This window comes from Clarias gariepinus, chromosome 5 (genome assembly GCF_024256425.1).
Source record: "Clarias gariepinus isolate MV-2021 ecotype Netherlands chromosome 5, CGAR_prim_01v2, whole genome shotgun sequence".
In the NCBI taxonomy this organism is placed as follows: domain Eukaryota; kingdom Metazoa; phylum Chordata; class Actinopteri; order Siluriformes; family Clariidae; genus Clarias; species Clarias gariepinus.
This window is the reverse complement of record NC_071104.1, coordinates 38,704,931-38,722,375: the sequence shown is the minus strand read 5'-3', so window position 1 is coordinate 38,722,375 and position 17,445 is coordinate 38,704,931. Positions and strand designations below refer to the sequence as shown.

Here is a 17,445-nt window from a genome sequence, read left to right as displayed (position 1 = left end):
ATATGAAACCCGGAAGCTTGTAAGTACCGCAGTTTGAGGGGCGGGAACTTGTTGACGTAGTAAATTTAGATTGGCTGAGTGGACGGAGCTGCGCCTCCGCTGCAGCCAATCATCGCTCGCGGACAGGACCACGCCTCCTGACGACTGGCCAATAGATTTCGCTCTCTAAACATTTCGGTTGCTACTCCAGGAATGCGTGTGCGCGTCTGTGTATATGAGTGCGTGTGTGTGTGTGTGCGCGTGTGTGTGTGTGTGTGCGCGCGTGTGTAGGTGGATGAGCGCTGAAAACACTCGGTTTAACCAGCACTGAGGTAAGATGCACATGTGTTCTCTCCGGTCTGATCTTTTGATCTTCTAAATGCTTTGATGTTGTTCTACATTATTTATTATTATTATTTTATCATATGAAACCATGGCAACGGGCCCCAGCATCACTGCGCGTGTGAGTCTAATACTGTAACACTGCATTAAATCCTACTGGGAATAAATGTGTTCCAGAGATGGTCAGATAAATGAAGATTATCATTCACGATATTTATCTTGTATTTTATTTTATTCCGTTTCTAATTGTTATTTTTAGTTAATGAAATAAAATAAACGCAGACAGTCACATACAGGTCGATTGCATCATCCTCTGCCTGAGGTTTATTCAGAGTTAATCTTGATCCGGGTGTCATTTCTCATTTTAAAATAATTACCTTAAATGAATATAAGGATGATCTGAATTCAAACGCCCTCTTTTTACTATCTGTAAATGCTCTTGAATAGACCATCGTATTTAATAACTACACATGAAAGAGATGTAATTGTTCATATCCCTATCTTTGTCAATGTATAAGTGGAAATGATGTAATATGAAATAATAACTAGTACTAGTGTATCTTTAAAAAAATATATCAAAAAGATGTAACCTGCAGGGTAATTTAATGTCAAAAACAAAATTTTGTTACAATATGATAAATGTTGCTTTTAGTATTACAATTTTATCATATTATAGACGTTTATACAAGGGCATTAAACCCCAGGCGCTGGATGCAGTGCCGCCCCAAACCTTAATAAAATGGGAGGGTTGCATCAGAATCCTGAATCAGAAGAGTGCCAAGTTGTGTGCAGATCAGATGATCCGCTGTGGCGACCCCAACAGGATCAGCCGAAAGAGCAACAATATAGACGTTTATACTAATTAACATAATGAGATAATACTTGGTCTTTAAACATAATTTGGTCTTTAATGAGAAATAATGTGCATTGTGTAAAGTGTAGGAGCTGTACTGTGTGTGTGTGTGTGTGTGTGTGTGTGTGTGTGTGTGTGTGTTTAACCAGGCAGGTTGTTTTAGGGCATTAGGGTGACCTTTAATATGAAGGAACCCTCCAAATTGCACAATTTGCATTATCTGGGATTATACTTAAAATCTTCTAGCTTTATGTGGCTTTTTTTCCTTCTAAACTGGTCTGTTCAGCTGTTAGTTTGATCGTTTGCTTTGAAGCACAAAGCAAAATAAGCTGCTCAGAAAAGGGAAGGAAGAGCTGTTGTCATTTCTCCTGCCTGTTCAGGTCGGATGATTCTACACTGACACATGTGATCTTTTAAGAGGAAGAAGAAAGAAGAGGAAAGCCTTTATTGTAGAGAATACAACGGCATTCTGAGTGCTACTTCTCAATGAAGACAATAAATGGAAGATTTTAAATAAGACAAAATATATAAAATATAAAACAATTAAATGTAATTATAACATCAGTCACAGTGGGGAGGGGCATTATGACTGTCTAGAGTCTGGTGTCTGCTGATTTGCTTTGATGGTCGTTTCACACCTGGCGAAGGGGCAAAAGGTCAAACAGGAGACATCTTTAATGGTGATGTCTGTCATCACAATGAATGCTGGCATCCTGATGAGTCCACAAGATGCAGGCAGGTGTGATCTAACACCAATGTACAGTTATTCAAATTAATGCTGAATCAGCTAAATAAGTTTGTATCTGCCTTTTTTTTAAAGTTTTAGCACAGAATTTACTGATAAAGTATTTAAAAAATATAATATTCCAAATACATGCATTACATCATGTGACACTAAGTCGACCTGTTTATTACTGGGCTGAGGTTCTGCTGTTTTGGTGTGCTGAGTTTGTCAAGATAGAATTAAATTTTAACCATGTTTTAGGTATAGGAAATACAATAAAATGTACAATGCAAAGATTTTATAGCATTTAATAACAAAAAACTAAAATATATACTAAAATATTAGACTATTAAAAAAAAGGGAAAAAGTGTGTGTGTGTGTGTGTATATATATATATATATATATATATACTATTAATAGTATATATATATATATATATATATATATATATATACTATTAATAGTATACATATACTATAATATGATAAACTATTTTCTTATAATTAATAATTTTAATATTTAAATTATTTCAAATCAAGATGTAGTTGGAAATTATTTTTTTTTAAATATATTTAACCATAAAGAACAGGCTAACTGTTGTTTAACTTTACAATTTGATTATGTAAAAAGCTTAGATTGTTTAATGAATAAAAGTGATTTTAATTAACTAACTGCCAGGACAAAATCCATTTTCAACAGTGTTTAGTATTTTCCATATGAAATAAAATGGAAATTTGAATTGAATTTATAATTTAAGAAAAGTCATATTAATGTTCAAAGTGTTTATAACCAAAGTTTAGTTAGAAATGAATTAATTATTGAGAATCAGTATCTAAAAGTTTTGACACAGCTTCTAATTCCTGATTTTATATACGTGTGTAAGTGTGTGTGTGTGTGATGAAAATCTCCAGGGACACGATATTATCATGCTACCCAGGTGTTGTTTTGATTTGTATTGATTTTATAACAATCCCGATCGTTTTAAGTTCTTTTTTTTACAGCTTTTATTTTTTCCAGATGTTTGGTACAATTCTACCTAAATTTAGCAAATAATTAGCTCCTACCGCTGTGCTGTGTGAATATTCAGTGTGCACCACCTGTAGAATTACAGTGGAACTGTAGCATAATAACACTTCAACATATACAGTATAAACATTAAATTTCATTTCTATATTAAATTTAGTGTGGTGATGTGTGAATCCATATTCAAATTTGTATCTGAATCGATTTTTTCCCCCAGTTTCTAAAATATATGTTAATAAAACATTGCTTAGTTTATAATTCTTATTTATAATTGCCTTGCTTCTTGCTCATGTCCCCTTGCTCTGTATTTATTTCCAGTTTGCTGCCCTGCCTTTGCCCTCTGTGTTATTAATAGCTGCGTACTCGCACTGCTTATGAAACCGGTTCGCTTCCGGGAAAGACCAGACACTTCAGTTTTGGTGTTACTTCCCCAATTTGTGTCTTGCATCAGCCACACAGGAGCTGCCTGGCTTCAGCACAGTCGGGGCGGAAAATCACTTTAAATAAATCAAGATAATCCTGGTGTTTAACCCTTAGCTTAAGCTTTGCTGTATATTTTAAAAACATGTTAATAATGAACTGGAGCTTACAGCATGGTGCAAAGTGTGAACTAATATCTGTCTCTGAATAAGGTCGAAACCTTTTTTCCTCTAAGCATTATAAAGCGCTGACACTGGAGACTCTTTAAGGAAACAACAAACTAAATCCTTACAGAAACTCTAATGATGATCTGTTTCTCCTCCGTTATAAATATGACTATATGAACTGATTATGTAATGAGCATATTGTAGCGTTTTTACGCCGGGAAGAATGCTGGAGAGACGAGTGAGCTTATTTGCTGCCCAATGCAATGGCTGGGAGTACTTTATTTAGCACACAGCATGTAAGGCATGAGCAGCACCTTCACTCAGGAGCCTACATCCAATTCACCACTAGCTTGAACTGGAGCACATTTCACACGTCACACACCCCTCACACAAACAGGGCCGAAGCCACCAACCCAAACACCTTTCCCCAACATGGTGAACACACACCGACATCCCCGCAAGGCATGCTGGTCGTCAGCCGCCGCCCCGCCCACGCCACACTGCCCCCACCCGAGCTGTGACCGTCCCTGGTCACCATGAAGAACTCCGTTTCGGAGGCGTGGAGGCGGTCGGCGCTGGCGGTGGGAACGCCGGCGTCCTTTGGCAGGTGAGGGGTGAACGCGAATGTAGTCCTGAGGCGGTCCGGCCTCCAGAGTTCGATGGTTACCTGGCGTGCGGCTGTGGAGGCGCAAGGCGGTCCCGGTGGGGCAAAACTCGTGCCCGCCCTGCCAACCGCACCCGGTAGATGACATCGGAGAGCCGAGCTGGCTGTGAGTGTCCACGCCCATTCGCCCCTTCTGCCTGGCGATGAGCGGTTCACAGTTCCACAACCCGTGGGAAACAGTGGAGCCGGTGTCCACGAGCGCCCGCAGTAAGACGCCGTCCGGCACACAGTCGATGTAAAGCCCCGCGGGGCTCCCCAACCGTCCACCCGGCGCTAGTTTAGCGGCTGCTGGTGTACGCTGTTCCTCAGGCCTGAGAACGTTGAAGCGGTAGTCCGGCTGTCCATCAGGCCTGAGAACGTTGCAGTGGTAGTCCGGCGGTCCCTGGCCTCGGCGTCGTCGCGGAATCTTGGAAGCGGTGTCGAGGCCTAGCCGCGACGGGTAGCCCTGTCCCCGGCTAGGTTCACCTACCAAGCGCCACTGAGCTGCGGGCGGTCGCTCGGCTCTTTTGCCGTGATGTGCCGCCATTATGGGCTCAGCGCGCTCGACCTCGCACAGCGCCTCCTTACGGTGACCCGCGCCGTCGCCTCGCCGCGAAACGTCGGAGAGCTGCACGTTGCCTAGCCGCGACGGGTAGCCCTGTCCCCGGCTAGGTTCACGAACCGAGCGCCACTGAGCTGCGGGCGGTCGCTCGGCTCTTCCGCCGCGATGTGCCGCCGATATGGGCTCAGCGCGCTCGGCCTCGCGCAGCGGCAGGTCGCTTTGCCGGCTAACGGCGCACGGAGCTGTATCTTGCTCCGGCGCTTGCGCAGTGCCAGCCTCCGCCCCGAGATCCAGCGCCAGGATTTTCTGCTTCCCGCTCCGCGTTGGTTGACGTGGTGTGCTCGCGCTAGCTCCGCCAGAAAAGCGCTTCTTCAGCGCGAGTAGTCGCTCCGCTACTCGGCGGCCCGCTTGGATTTTCAGAAGGTCCTCCTTTGTGCGCTCGAACCCGTTATTCTCCATCCCACTTCTGACACCAATGTAGCGTTTTTACGCCGGGAAGAATGCTGGAGAGACGAGTGAGCTTATTTGCTACCCAATGCAATGGCTGGGAGTACTTTATTCAGCACACAGCAGGTATGGCATGAGCAGCACCTTCACTCAGGAGCCTACATCCAATACAGCACTAGCATGAACTGGAGCACATTTCACACGTCACACACCCCTCACACAAACAGGGCCGAAGCCACCAACCCAAACACCTTTCCCCAACATGGTGAACACACACCGACATCCCCGCAAGGCATGCTGGTCGTCAGCCGCCGCCCCGCCCACGCCACACTATTAATATAACACCTTCCGACCAATCAGAGAGCAGAATTTAGCAGCGCTGTGATTATAATTTATCTATTGTTAAAAGTGCAATATAAATAAAATTAATTATAGAAGAAAAATGTAACATAAAAGGATATTAAAGTTTATTCAAATTAAAAAGCTGTCTTTGAATTAAGATCTGAAAAATATCAGCAAGTGTATGGCCTTTCGTGTGTGTGTGTGTGTGTGTGTGTGTGTGTGTGTGTGTGTGTGTGCGCGCGGGGGTGTGTATCTGTTTACACACATTAAACACGTTGCATAACATTAAGTAAGAGCCAGCCGGCTCCGTTTTCAGCATCTGAGTCTAGGCATGTGAAAAACATCCCTGTGCATGTGTGTGAGTGTCTGTTTGCCCTGTTTAAAATTTTAATTTCATGTATACACCTCATAGTCCTTTATACATAACACATTGACCTGACCTGCTTGATGCAACACGTCTGAAAGTTATCAGCAACGCAGATCTGATTTCTTTGATGTCTGATTTTTCTTCTCGACCCGCTAGACCAGCCATGCCTTCTGACACATCCGCCTCGGAGTCACTCTGCCCTCATCTCATCAGCGAATCGCAGACGTTGTACGAAAACAAGCTGAACGAAAAGAGCAAGGTGCAGAACGGCGTGGAGGAGCACAAGGAGGAAGAGGGGAGCGTGATGGAGAGGAACTGGATCCGTCCGGATCTGCCCAGCAGGTGCACGTGGCAGCTCGGGAATGTGAAAACGCCGTCCCCTCACGTCCACACAGAACGGTGAGGAACAGTATGAACCGGGGCGTTTTCCCAAGTCTAGTGTTTCTGGGATAGACAATAATATACTTGTTCTCCTTGCAGGACAAAAGCTCCCAGCATTCTCCCCAACATCCTGAGACACATCGGAGACACGCCGCTCGTCCGCATCAATAAGATTCCCAAAATGTTCGGGGTGAAGTGTGAGATCTGTGAGTATGACTGCTGCAAGAGTGAGCATGCAGATTTACAAGAATGTTTCCGTTTTAACTTCCGTTAAACTCTACATAACACTTTCCTCCTGTGACACACCCAGTGGAGTTCAAAAAGTCATGGGTTATTAATCTTCTTGCTGTACATGAGCACTATGAAGGTCACTTTGAAACTAAAGTCACTGAACTTTGCAGGCTCACCATAAGTTCTTAAAAAGGGTTTACCAATGAAAACCTTCCTGAGTTCTTTAAAAGGCCCCTTCAGTTATTTTCGTAGAGGATTTCTGAAAGGTAGAATTTCCAGGTTCCTTAAAAGTGCAAAAAGACAAGTTATGGTTCTTGCAATAAAAAAGTATTTCAGAGTTCTTGATAATGTTTCACTAGTGGAATCCTTCTGCAGTTCCTGAAAATGTTCAGTCATTTAATAGGGCTCTTTCTGGGAAAAGGTTTTAGAGTTTTAAAACTTTTTTTTTTAAACTTTCCTGAGGTCAAAGTTTTCGCCAGGTTCCTAAAAAGTTTCCAGCAATCGAAACATGTTTTTTTTTCCTAAAGATTTTAGCTGCAAGAACTTTTTCTCTTAAAAATAAACCCCCAACTTATATTTTTAAAATGTTCCTAAAATGTTTCCCGAGGACATAGCTTTTACTCATTTCCTGAAGGTTTCTGTAAAGTCCTTCATGTTAACAAAGCTACCTGGGGTTGAGCAGTTCCTGAAGTTCCACCCGTTTCTAAAATGTTCATTTTTATTACGTTATTAGACATGACTTAAATGGAAGGCTAGTCACACACTGACACATTCCCACTTGTAGTGAAGTGAAAGTTTCCTGGGCACTCAGGAATTCCTGGTAATGAGAAAGCAGATAAAACCATCCAAAGAAGTGCACACTTTTTGGTTATGTTCAAATCAGCCGTCTGAAGTGATTTAATACCCTAATGTGACAGAACTGATTTCTGTGGCTGTCTGGGTGCACACATCTGAAATCAGATATATGTATATTCTACATGCAGTCATGTAATTTGAATGTGATCGAGCAGATCGGAATTTATGCGACTTTCTGCTACGCAGGGATTTCATAGCAGCGTTATGCTAGCAATAGCGGCTAAAACAGCTAACAGCTTTTTTCCTTCTTCTGGACATCAACAAATAGAGCCGACTAACTGCTCACCGTCCCCCAGAGCAAGACCTCAAGCAGATTTCCTGCTAAAATTGCAACCATTGTTTAAAATATGAACAAATATGAAAAGTTTTAATCCTGATGGCACGAGCAAAGATCTATCAAAGTGCACGTACGTACCATTCCAGAGGCCAGACGCAACCACACCACCACATTAAGTCAGATAAAATTCAATGCTAAAACAATATAAACAATGCTTCTGTTGCCAACTAACTATGTCATCAGCCCGCATGGTTAGCACTGTCGCCTTGTCACCTCCAGGGTCTGGGTTCGATTCCCATCTCTGTGTGCATGCAGATTGCATGTTCATCATGTGCTTGGTGGGTTTCCTCCAGGTACTCCGGTTTCCTCCCACAGTACAAAGACATGCAGATTAGGCTAATTGGCGTTTCCCAGATTACCCGTAGCGTGTGAATGAGTGTGTGTCTGTATGCGTGTGTGTGCCCTGCGATGAATTGGCCCCTTGTCCAGGGTGTACCCTGCCTCGTGCCCTAAGCCTCCTGGGATAGGCTCCAGGTCCCCGCGACCCTGAATACAGGATAAAGCGGCATAGAAGATGAGTGTGTGAGTGTTATGTACCAGAATAATTACATTTAACAAGCTTGAAGTGTCTGCCTAATTTAAGTAATTAAATTAAACAAGTCTAATTTGTTGAATTTGTTAAAGTAAACATGTAATCTGTAACCTGTAATCAACTGTCCCCCTAACACCGGTCCATTACAGTTCACTAACAATTAGAGCATTTATTGGCTGCGGTCACAAAAAATAAATAAGTAAAAGAGCAGGCACAATTTTTGTAACACAAATTTCGCAAAAGAGGGCATCTCATTTCCATACAGGCACACGGCTTTGCTTAGTTTCGTTGTAAACATTAGATTTTTGCCTGACTCTTTATTTGTTGTCAGCTTCAGGAATAATCGTAGTAAACTCCGTTCGAATTTGAGCGGACACTGTAAGGTTTTGTCATATGATGTTGAAATTCCCGTACAACAACGTCCTTATTGTGTTTCCTGACTAATTATATGGTAACACCTCCTACAGCCCGTATCCAGACGACTATACAAACAAACAACTCGTGCCTGCTGGAACCCTTTTGTTCAACTGTAAAATGCAAATCTATTCCTAATCATCTGTCTGTTTCTGGGTCTCTACGACTCCGGTGTTAATGACTGGTTAAGTGTCATGTACATGACACAGGACACCTGGACAAAAGCTTAAATATGCTCTCTTTGTTGATAATAAGTGTATCGAGGTGCAGAGGGCACACATCAAGTAATAATTCTTCTTCTTTTAATTCATCTTATAACTTAAAAACTCATGCAATGATGTGGATATCTTGACCATAACCCAAAACAATTCACCATTTAGTGCTTGATAAAGTCGTTGATTAAACAGAACAGGAGTGGACTGATCAGCACCAGCAGATTACACGTCCAGACTTCTCACATTATTGACCTTTCACACTCACGTCCACAAAACATTAGTTTTATTTTGATTGCTTCCCAGCGGTGTAACTCAAGCACACGGTACTAAACCCAGCGCTTTAGGCTTCTCACAAGCCTCCTTTCACTGTGACTGAGGACCTCTTTGTGTATTAATCTGACCCTCTATCATGACTTCTCTGATTTCTGGACAGACCTGTGAAACGTGACCGCATTGTCCCCGAGTCCGAACCTGGCCTTACCCCTGAGGAGTGAGACGGGGTTGGGGTGGTTCTTAAGTTCATGGCTGGGTTTAAAGTGTCTGGGATAACTCGCTGTAGTGTTTGTGAGAGGTTTTGGTCGGGACAGGTAAACAGGTCAGACAGGTTCCACAAAGAGGTTTATAAACATTCAATGGCGCGTGAACTCGAACGAACAGGAAAGTTTGTTTAATATCTTTTCACTCAGAGTCTGATGAGCCCTATGAAAATAATCAGAATGTGTCATTTTATTAGGCGCTAATGAAGTCTTGATTCTGATTGGTCAGAAGAGGTATTGATCAAGTTTCTGTACAGTATCACTTTCAGAAGCTTTGGAACGCAGAAGTTCTAATGGTGGCATAGAGGATAATGTTCTCCCAGGATGGTCCAAAGGCATTTTTCCAGTGTGTGTCCACTGTACAAACCCTATTCTAATATATAGTTTACAGTCTACCTGATCCTCCAGTAATGAACTGGACTCCATTTAAACTTAAACACATCTCCTGGTATACTGAACTTCCAGTCTTACACAGCAGGACTTCAGATCAATCCCTGCTTTCTGTTTCACCCAGATGAGGATGGGTTCCCTGTTGAGTCTGGTTCCTCTCAAGGTTTCTTCCTATTGCCATCTCAGGGAGTTTTTCCTTGCCACTGTCACCGTCGTCCTAGGCTTGTTCATCAAGGACGATCTGATCGTTCTGATTCATACACATTCACATTCCATACAAACTTTAATAATTCTTTTGATTGTGTAAAGCTGCTCTGGGACAATGCCAATTGTTAGAAGCGAGTTATCGAGTGATTTTTGCCGGCCATTTTTGAAGATGTGAGTTGTTATTAATTGACATAATGACATACTAACTCAAGCCCTTCGACGTGCAGTGTCCTGTTTTCCCAGTGGATCAAAATCTAAATTTTTGGAAGAATCAGTCAGATCCCACGAAAAAATAATAACATAAGTGTTACGGGAGAGGAGCGACACATCAACCGCGCAATCCTTGTGACCCGCTTTTTTTCCGCTAAAATTTGCATTTTGAAAAATACAGTAATAATAGTTGAGGCCCCTATTAATTAAAAATGCCCCAAAAACATTACTGTTACATCAAGTCCTTTTTTAAATTAAAAGTATTACAGTTGGTCTGTTAGTGACATTTCTGGCTTATTGTCATTGTTTTGCAGTGGCTAAGTGTGAGTTCTTTAACGCTGGAGGCAGTGTGAAGGATCGCATCGCTGCTCGTATGGTGGAGGACGCGGAGAGAGACGGCATCCTCAAACCCGGAGACACCATCATTGAGCCCACATCAGGAAACACAGGTGTGTGTGTGTGTGTGTGTGTGTGTGTGTACGTGTCGCACATTTACACTCTAACATACGGCTGGTCTTTTGCAGCTACTCCATGACCAGCACCTTTTTAAGTTGTATTATAATTAGCTGTTATCCATCTGTTGCTCTGCACAAAGTATTGGCACCCACCTACCCCATATACTACATTGTAAAGTATCACCGCTGATCAGATCATTATTTAGCACAGATGCGTCAGTAGGTGGAGGTTCGTGCTCTGTGGTCTGACACTGGGACTACCGCTACAGATAAGCTTTATGGTGTTTAATACTAATAAGGACGGGGCCTAAAATGACAGGTTTGCTTTATTCTACGTTGGAATGTGGAAAGCATACAGCTCTTCCCTGTCACACCACAACAGAAACAAAAAGATATTAGACAAGTTGAAACATGTGCGATTAAAATCTTGTTACTCAGTGCCAATCCAAACAACTTTAGACCGCACCCTGATCCCGTCAGAGCGAGGCCCCGAACATTAAACAGCTTTTACACGTCATCAAATGTAAATGCACCCCAAAAAAGCACGAGTGACATTGACCTTAGTCTCCAGTCTAACTAATATGATCTGTAAGTGTAGATTCTATTCATAGAAACTAAATCTTATTGATAAATGTGTCCTTATCTGTGTGTGTGTGTGTGTGTGTGTGTGTGTGTGTGTGTGTGTACTCTCAGGTATCGGCCTGGCTCTGGCTGCAGCAGTAAAAGGTTATCGCTGCATCATCGTCATGCCTGAGAAAATGAGCATGGAGAAGGTGATTATGTTTCATAAACTTAAAAATAAAATGTGTTTTAGAGCTTTGAAGAACCCGAGATCTCCAGTTAGGTTTCAGTATGCAAACCAGTGACACCATTTTATAAAGGTGGGGGCAGGGCGTGTGAATTTTACTCATTTCTATGCTCATGATCATATGACTTATCTAACTATATCATAGCTAGAAGGTTGTAGACACTAGCAGTGTGTGTCTCTAACTCAGGTGGACGTGTTGCGTGCTCTCGGCGCCGAGATCGTCCGGACCCCGACCGCCGCCCGCTTCGACTCCCCGGAGTCTCACGTGGGCGTGGCCTGGAGGCTGAAAAACGAGATCCCCAACTCACACATCCTGGATCAGTACCGTAACCCCAGCAACCCGCTTGCTCACTACGACAACACGGCCGAGGAGATCCTGGAGCAGTGCGACGGTAACTCACGCATACAGAACCGAGTCCGGTCACAAAGGTGTGTGTAAGTGTGTGTGTTATGACGTCCCCGTGTGTTGTGCGTCTGCAGGTAAAGTAGACATGCTGGTGGCGGGAGCTGGAACAGGTGGGACCATCACCGGCATCGCACGCAAGCTGAAGGAGAAATGCCCGAACGTCAAGGTAGAGCTCAGACCTGTCCAGCTGGATCCCACGCTCGGCTTCTCTTCTCACAGCTTCTCTTCTCTCAGCTTACATTGCTCTTTCAGTCATTCATTGCGTGTGTGTGGGTGTGTTAGATTATTGGTGTGGACCCTGAAGGATCAAGCCTAGCGGAACCGGAAGAGATCAACAAGACGGATAAAACCCAGTACGAGGTGGAGGGGATCGGATACGACTTCATCCCCACCGTCCTGGACAGATCTGTGAGTAACAGCCGTGTGTTACGTCATTAATGGAAACTGTTCTTGTGTAATTGTGATTATTAGTCATGTGTTCATGGGAAATGTTCATGACCGTGTTAATTTCACACTCATGTGATGACTGATTGTCAGGTGATTGACGAGTGGTGCAAGACCGTAGACGAGGAGTCCTTCGACATGTCTCGTATGCTCATCCGGCAGGAAGGACTCCTGTGTGGTACGTCCCCTGATCGCTCTCACGCAGCCTGCGACAGTCGGAGATCTTTCTTACAATTATTGATTATTTTGAACATACTGACACTTGGACATGGTCTACTCAGGGTTTAGGCTCATCAGTTTTGTGTGTGTGTGTGTGTGTGTGTGTGTGCAGGTGGTAGTTCTGGATCAGCCATGGCTGCAGCAATGAAAATGGCGAAGGAGCTGAAGGAAGATCAGCGCTGCGTGGTCATCCTGCCCGACTCGCTGCGGAACTACATGTGAGCATCAGCTGACCTGAATTCTGGATTCTGATTGGTCAAAAGTGTTGATTAAACTAGTAGAACGGCAGCCTCGTTAACTTTTAACTAAGTCGTTTGGGGAAGAAAACATCAATACATCGAAACTCCCCAGACCTTAAACCCACAGAGAACTTCTCGTCATTCTCAAAACTTTTGGCCTCCGATAAAATATTAAATTAATATAATAAAAAGTAATAAAAAGGCAGACTTTTTGGTCAGAAAGTTTTGATTAAACTATTAGAACGGCAGTCTCGTTATCTTTTAGAGGGAGAGAAATAAAGGGTGCATGTTGTTGTAGGAAATTAATCAACTCAAGCTCAGTTTCATGACACCACTCCATCACTGATTATTTTACTAAAACCGCACAACATGCAGTGTCTTTTGTTCTACTGATCACTGATCCCTACTGACCCCCCTACACCCCCCCCCCCCCCCCCCCTCCTGCAGGACCAAATTCCTCAGCGACAAGTGGATGTTTGAGAAAGGCTTTCTGAGAGAGGAGGACCTGATGATTAACAAACCATGGTGAGCTTCGAACACACACACACACTTAGAGGTTAGCAGGATAGATTAAAATATAACAACTTATCCAACCTTCTTACTGCACAATTGAAATATTACATATGACTCATAATTTAAATTACTCTGGGTACTGTAGTTTCACGCACCCACGTGTCTGTACTGTGCCCTGTCTCAGACGCTCGAAGTTACAGATGAACTGATTCCAGGCGATTACAGCTGTCTCCATGCGGACCAAAGCAGGGCCATGTGGGTTGCCAGATTTCAGTTTAACGATTTTGCTCTAAACACAAATCAGAAAAATCACTATACAGCACACAATCACATTGAGCTCGTTTGAAGATTTTGTGCTGTATAGTTAAACACTCACTCATGTTTTATAGCACTTATCCTGCGGGGGGGAGGGGGGGAGTTGTCTGGAGCCTGAGTCTGGACTCTGGGAATGAGAAGGTGTACACACTTAACAGTTATTAAAATAGAACCTGGCAACCATGAATCTTTTTTTAATCTTTTCTTTTACTCTGACCTTCACTCTTTCATTTTCAGTTTTATTTTTATTTAGGAACGTAAGGACAGTCGCCCTTCTTCCAGTACGTTGTGTGTGTGTGTGTGTGTGTGTGCTTTTTGATGTCTGATGTCTCTTCTCGCCCCGTCGGTGCAGGTGGTGGAATCTAACTCTACAGGAACTGCGACTCTCTGCTCCTCTGACGGTTCTGCCATCCGTGAGCATTAAAAACACCATTAAGATCCTGAAGGAGAAGGCGTTTGACCAGGCCCCGGTGGTCGACGAGGCCGGGTACGTATGCAATGTACCATACACGTATACAACCACACGGACACGTTCAGTACCACCATTTACACACGGCTCAGGGTTGCAAACAGAACAAAGTTAATAGGGATAGTTTGTGACGTTACGTCTTAAATCAACAGTAAAGCACGGTGGCGGCGGCATCGTTTTAAACCTCACGCATGTCTTTGTCCTTTCTTAAAACACTTCAATCTTACACACGGTATGAATAAATAAATAAGTTGTGTATGTGTGTGTGTAGAACGATCGTTGGGATGGTCACTCTGGGTAACATGCTGTCCTCGGTACTCGCTGGGAAGGTCAGTCCATCTGACCCCGTCATCAAAGTCCTTTATAAGCAATTCAAACAGGTAAAACGACCTGCACACACACACACACACACACAGCAGCTATAAAAACATACACATACTTGCATACATACACACTCAACTGCCGATATAGTCTGCTTCCCTGATCCTGATGTGTAAAAATGTGTGTTATATATATGTGTGTGTCTGTGTTTGTGTGTGTGTGTGTGTGTGTGTGTAGGTTCGTCTCACAGATAACCTGGGGAAACTCTCACGGATCCTGGAGACGGACCACTTCGCCCTGGTGGTGCACGATCAGATCCAGTGTAAGAGCTCCATCTGTTTTCACCATGGTTTAAGTATTGGCACCCCATGCACTCCTGCCTTTATCAGAGTGTTTTGTGTGTGTGTGTGTATATATATATATATATATATATATATATATATATATATTAGTGTTTTGCAAGATGAACAAAATGTTTTAATAAATTTTAACTTGATATACGAGTGAGGTCTTGAGTCTGCCGTGTGTCACGTGATCACAACCGAGCCAGTGGTGCGCCTACATCATTCTATAATCAACATCCGTGTGCGCATGTACTGTTTACTATAACACTGTGACCACATGTGTGTGTGTGTGTGTAGTGTAAAGCGTGTTTTATTTATTTTGTGTCCAAGTGTAGTGACTGTTCTTTAGTAACTGTACTGCAACAACGTCCTCCACGAGAAAAACAAAGATAAAAAGTCTGTAGCAGTGCGAGAGATCAATCTGTTCCACGACAACACAAATCGCATTCTGGCTAATCGTCAAAGCGAGGCAAAAGCAAGTGACATTAAAGAGATTCATTGTTAAAGTCACACAAAACAAAGAAAATTCCAGTAACCAGAGACTCTATCAGGGAGGAGTGATTTTATTTGTGTGCGTGCATGCGTGTGTGAGAGTCGTCCCACACAGTAGACCCCCTCCCTCCTGCTTCTTCTCTTGTCTAACACCAGTCGCAATTCTTTTCTAAGGTAAAGTGCAGGTTAGTTTTATTTGTACTTAATTATTTTTATATAAATATTTTTAGGTCATGAAACGAATCGTCAGAGTTTCCATTATTTCTTATGGGAGAAATTCGCTTTGATATACAAGGATGCTTCTGGAACAAATTATGCTCGCAATCCAAGGTTCCACTGTGTAAAGTAAACTGTAACAATTGAAATTCAAAGCGTTCACCCCTCTCTCTCTCTTTCTCTCTCTCTCTCTCTCTCTCTCTGTAGACCTGACAGACGGCTCGTCTGCTCTGAAGATGATGGTGTTTGGGATCATCACGGCTATCGACCTGCTGAACTTTGTCACCACTCGTGAGAGTAGAGAGCGCACACTGTCCGAGTCCTCGCTCCCTGATGACCAGTAGCTGGTCTCTGATACACACACACTCACACACATACACACACTCAGTTTGACATATGAAGCAGTAAGCATTTTGACGTTACACATTATAATGAATTCCTTCTCGTTTCTAACGCAGCAGCTGCACAAGTTTAAAGCTGCGGTCTGTAATGACGAGGTGTTTCTAGCTGCAGTAACAATCACACAGGTTTAAAGACTCCGTACACAACTGGAGTGCTGCGATGCAGTGGCACTCTCCAAGATTCACATCGATCCTCTCTTTATGTTTTTCTCTCCCGGATATGAATCCCAACCACACCTGAAAAGGTGGAGCTCAACTTCGCCTCTTCTTATCCCGCAGTTTTCACTGCAGGTGAACGAGGTGGTCAATGTTACACACTGGTTCTGGTTTTTACTTTCACACAGGTATTAGAAATCTAAATCCAGCGTGAAGAAATATTACCGGCCAAATACTGAGTGTATCGTCGTCATGGCGACGGTCTGACCTCATTGGTGCACCTTAAACTCGCTTAATTTTACAATGCAATAAAGATTTAACTGCTGTTTATTATAAATTCACTTATTATCAGTTTAATTATACTTGAATTAATATAGAGCCATGCTTTATTATAACATTTAAATAAATGTTGCAGTCTATCTGGTTTGGCATTCTATATGATTCTGCCACCTTGTGGTCACATAGGGTCAGTGCAGAATATGCAAAGAATAAGAATAGTATAAAACTGTAATGTTGTTGGAAAACTGTGAATGATTATTGATGCTTTAGCCTTGATACTCTGTAGTTTTACTGTTTCTGGTGTAAATTCTGGTGTAGCGATTAGTACTGTCACTTTGCACCTCCAGGATCTGGGTTCAATTCCTGCCTCTGAGTCTGTGTTCATGGGGTTTGGGTATTCTTCCTTGGAGGGTTTCCTCTGGGTACTCCGGTTTACAAACCGGGACATGCAGATTCCCAAATTGCCTGTTGTGTGTGTATGAGCTTGTGAATGTCATAAAAGCAGGAATAAACACAGTGGTAATCGTTGGCCTCCACCAATTTGGACTACAAAGGTTCCTAAATGGATGGTGTGAGGCATGAGGTCATCAGCTCATTGTTGTGAATAATAGAGTTTTTTTTGTTGTTGTTAGTTTGTTTTTTAGACTTGGTTACTTCATTTGATTTGTTTATTTTCCTGGACAAATGTTTATTCTGTGTTTGCTGAATTGAATTTGCTTATAACTGAAATAAAGATCCTTTTCCTTAAGGACAGATGTGTATCATGATTCTTGCTGTGTATTACAAGAGGAAGTTGTGACATGAGGCTTGCTCCTTACAACCAAATGACATTATAAAACATAAAATAATGCAGCTGACTAATAAAGGGCCATTAATTATATACACGCCGATCAGCTGTAGCATTAAACCCACCTCTGTACCAAGACAGCAGCAGATCCTGTAAGCCATTAGAGTTACTAAACAACTTTCACAAATGGATCCTTTAGATGTTTAGATGTAAACGTTAAAATGTTTATTGTCCAATTATTGTCACATGCACCTTTAGGGCACACTGGAATTTTCTCTCATAACCCAATATTCACACATTCGCACTCATGCACTGTATGGAGTCCCGTGTTGTGGTGTCTCGTATTGTATTATCTTGCACCATGGTCCTGGGGTGGCATTGTTTCCTTTCACAAAAGAAACGCT

At 42.8% G+C, this 17,445-nt stretch overlaps 1 protein-coding gene across 1 annotated transcript; it reads left to right on the top strand.

Annotated features, from left to right (window-relative positions):
• Positions 1 to 236: 236 nt before the first annotated feature.
• Positions 237 to 16,982, top strand: LOC128524638 (cystathionine beta-synthase-like protein). The gene is made up of 15 exons (XM_053497307.1): positions 237 to 311; positions 6,026 to 6,268; positions 6,350 to 6,456; positions 10,492 to 10,626; positions 11,326 to 11,405; positions 11,628 to 11,832; positions 11,921 to 12,012; positions 12,129 to 12,254; positions 12,384 to 12,468; positions 12,622 to 12,727; positions 13,196 to 13,273; positions 13,929 to 14,063; positions 14,317 to 14,425; positions 14,604 to 14,688; positions 15,626 to 16,982. The coding sequence occupies exons 2-15, from the start codon at positions 6,033 to 6,035 to the stop codon at positions 15,760 to 15,762; spliced, it is 1,716 nt and encodes a 571-aa protein (XP_053353282.1). The 5' UTR covers positions 237 to 311; positions 6,026 to 6,032; the 3' UTR covers positions 15,763 to 16,982.
• The last annotated feature ends 463 nt before the right edge of the window (positions 16,983 to 17,445 follow it).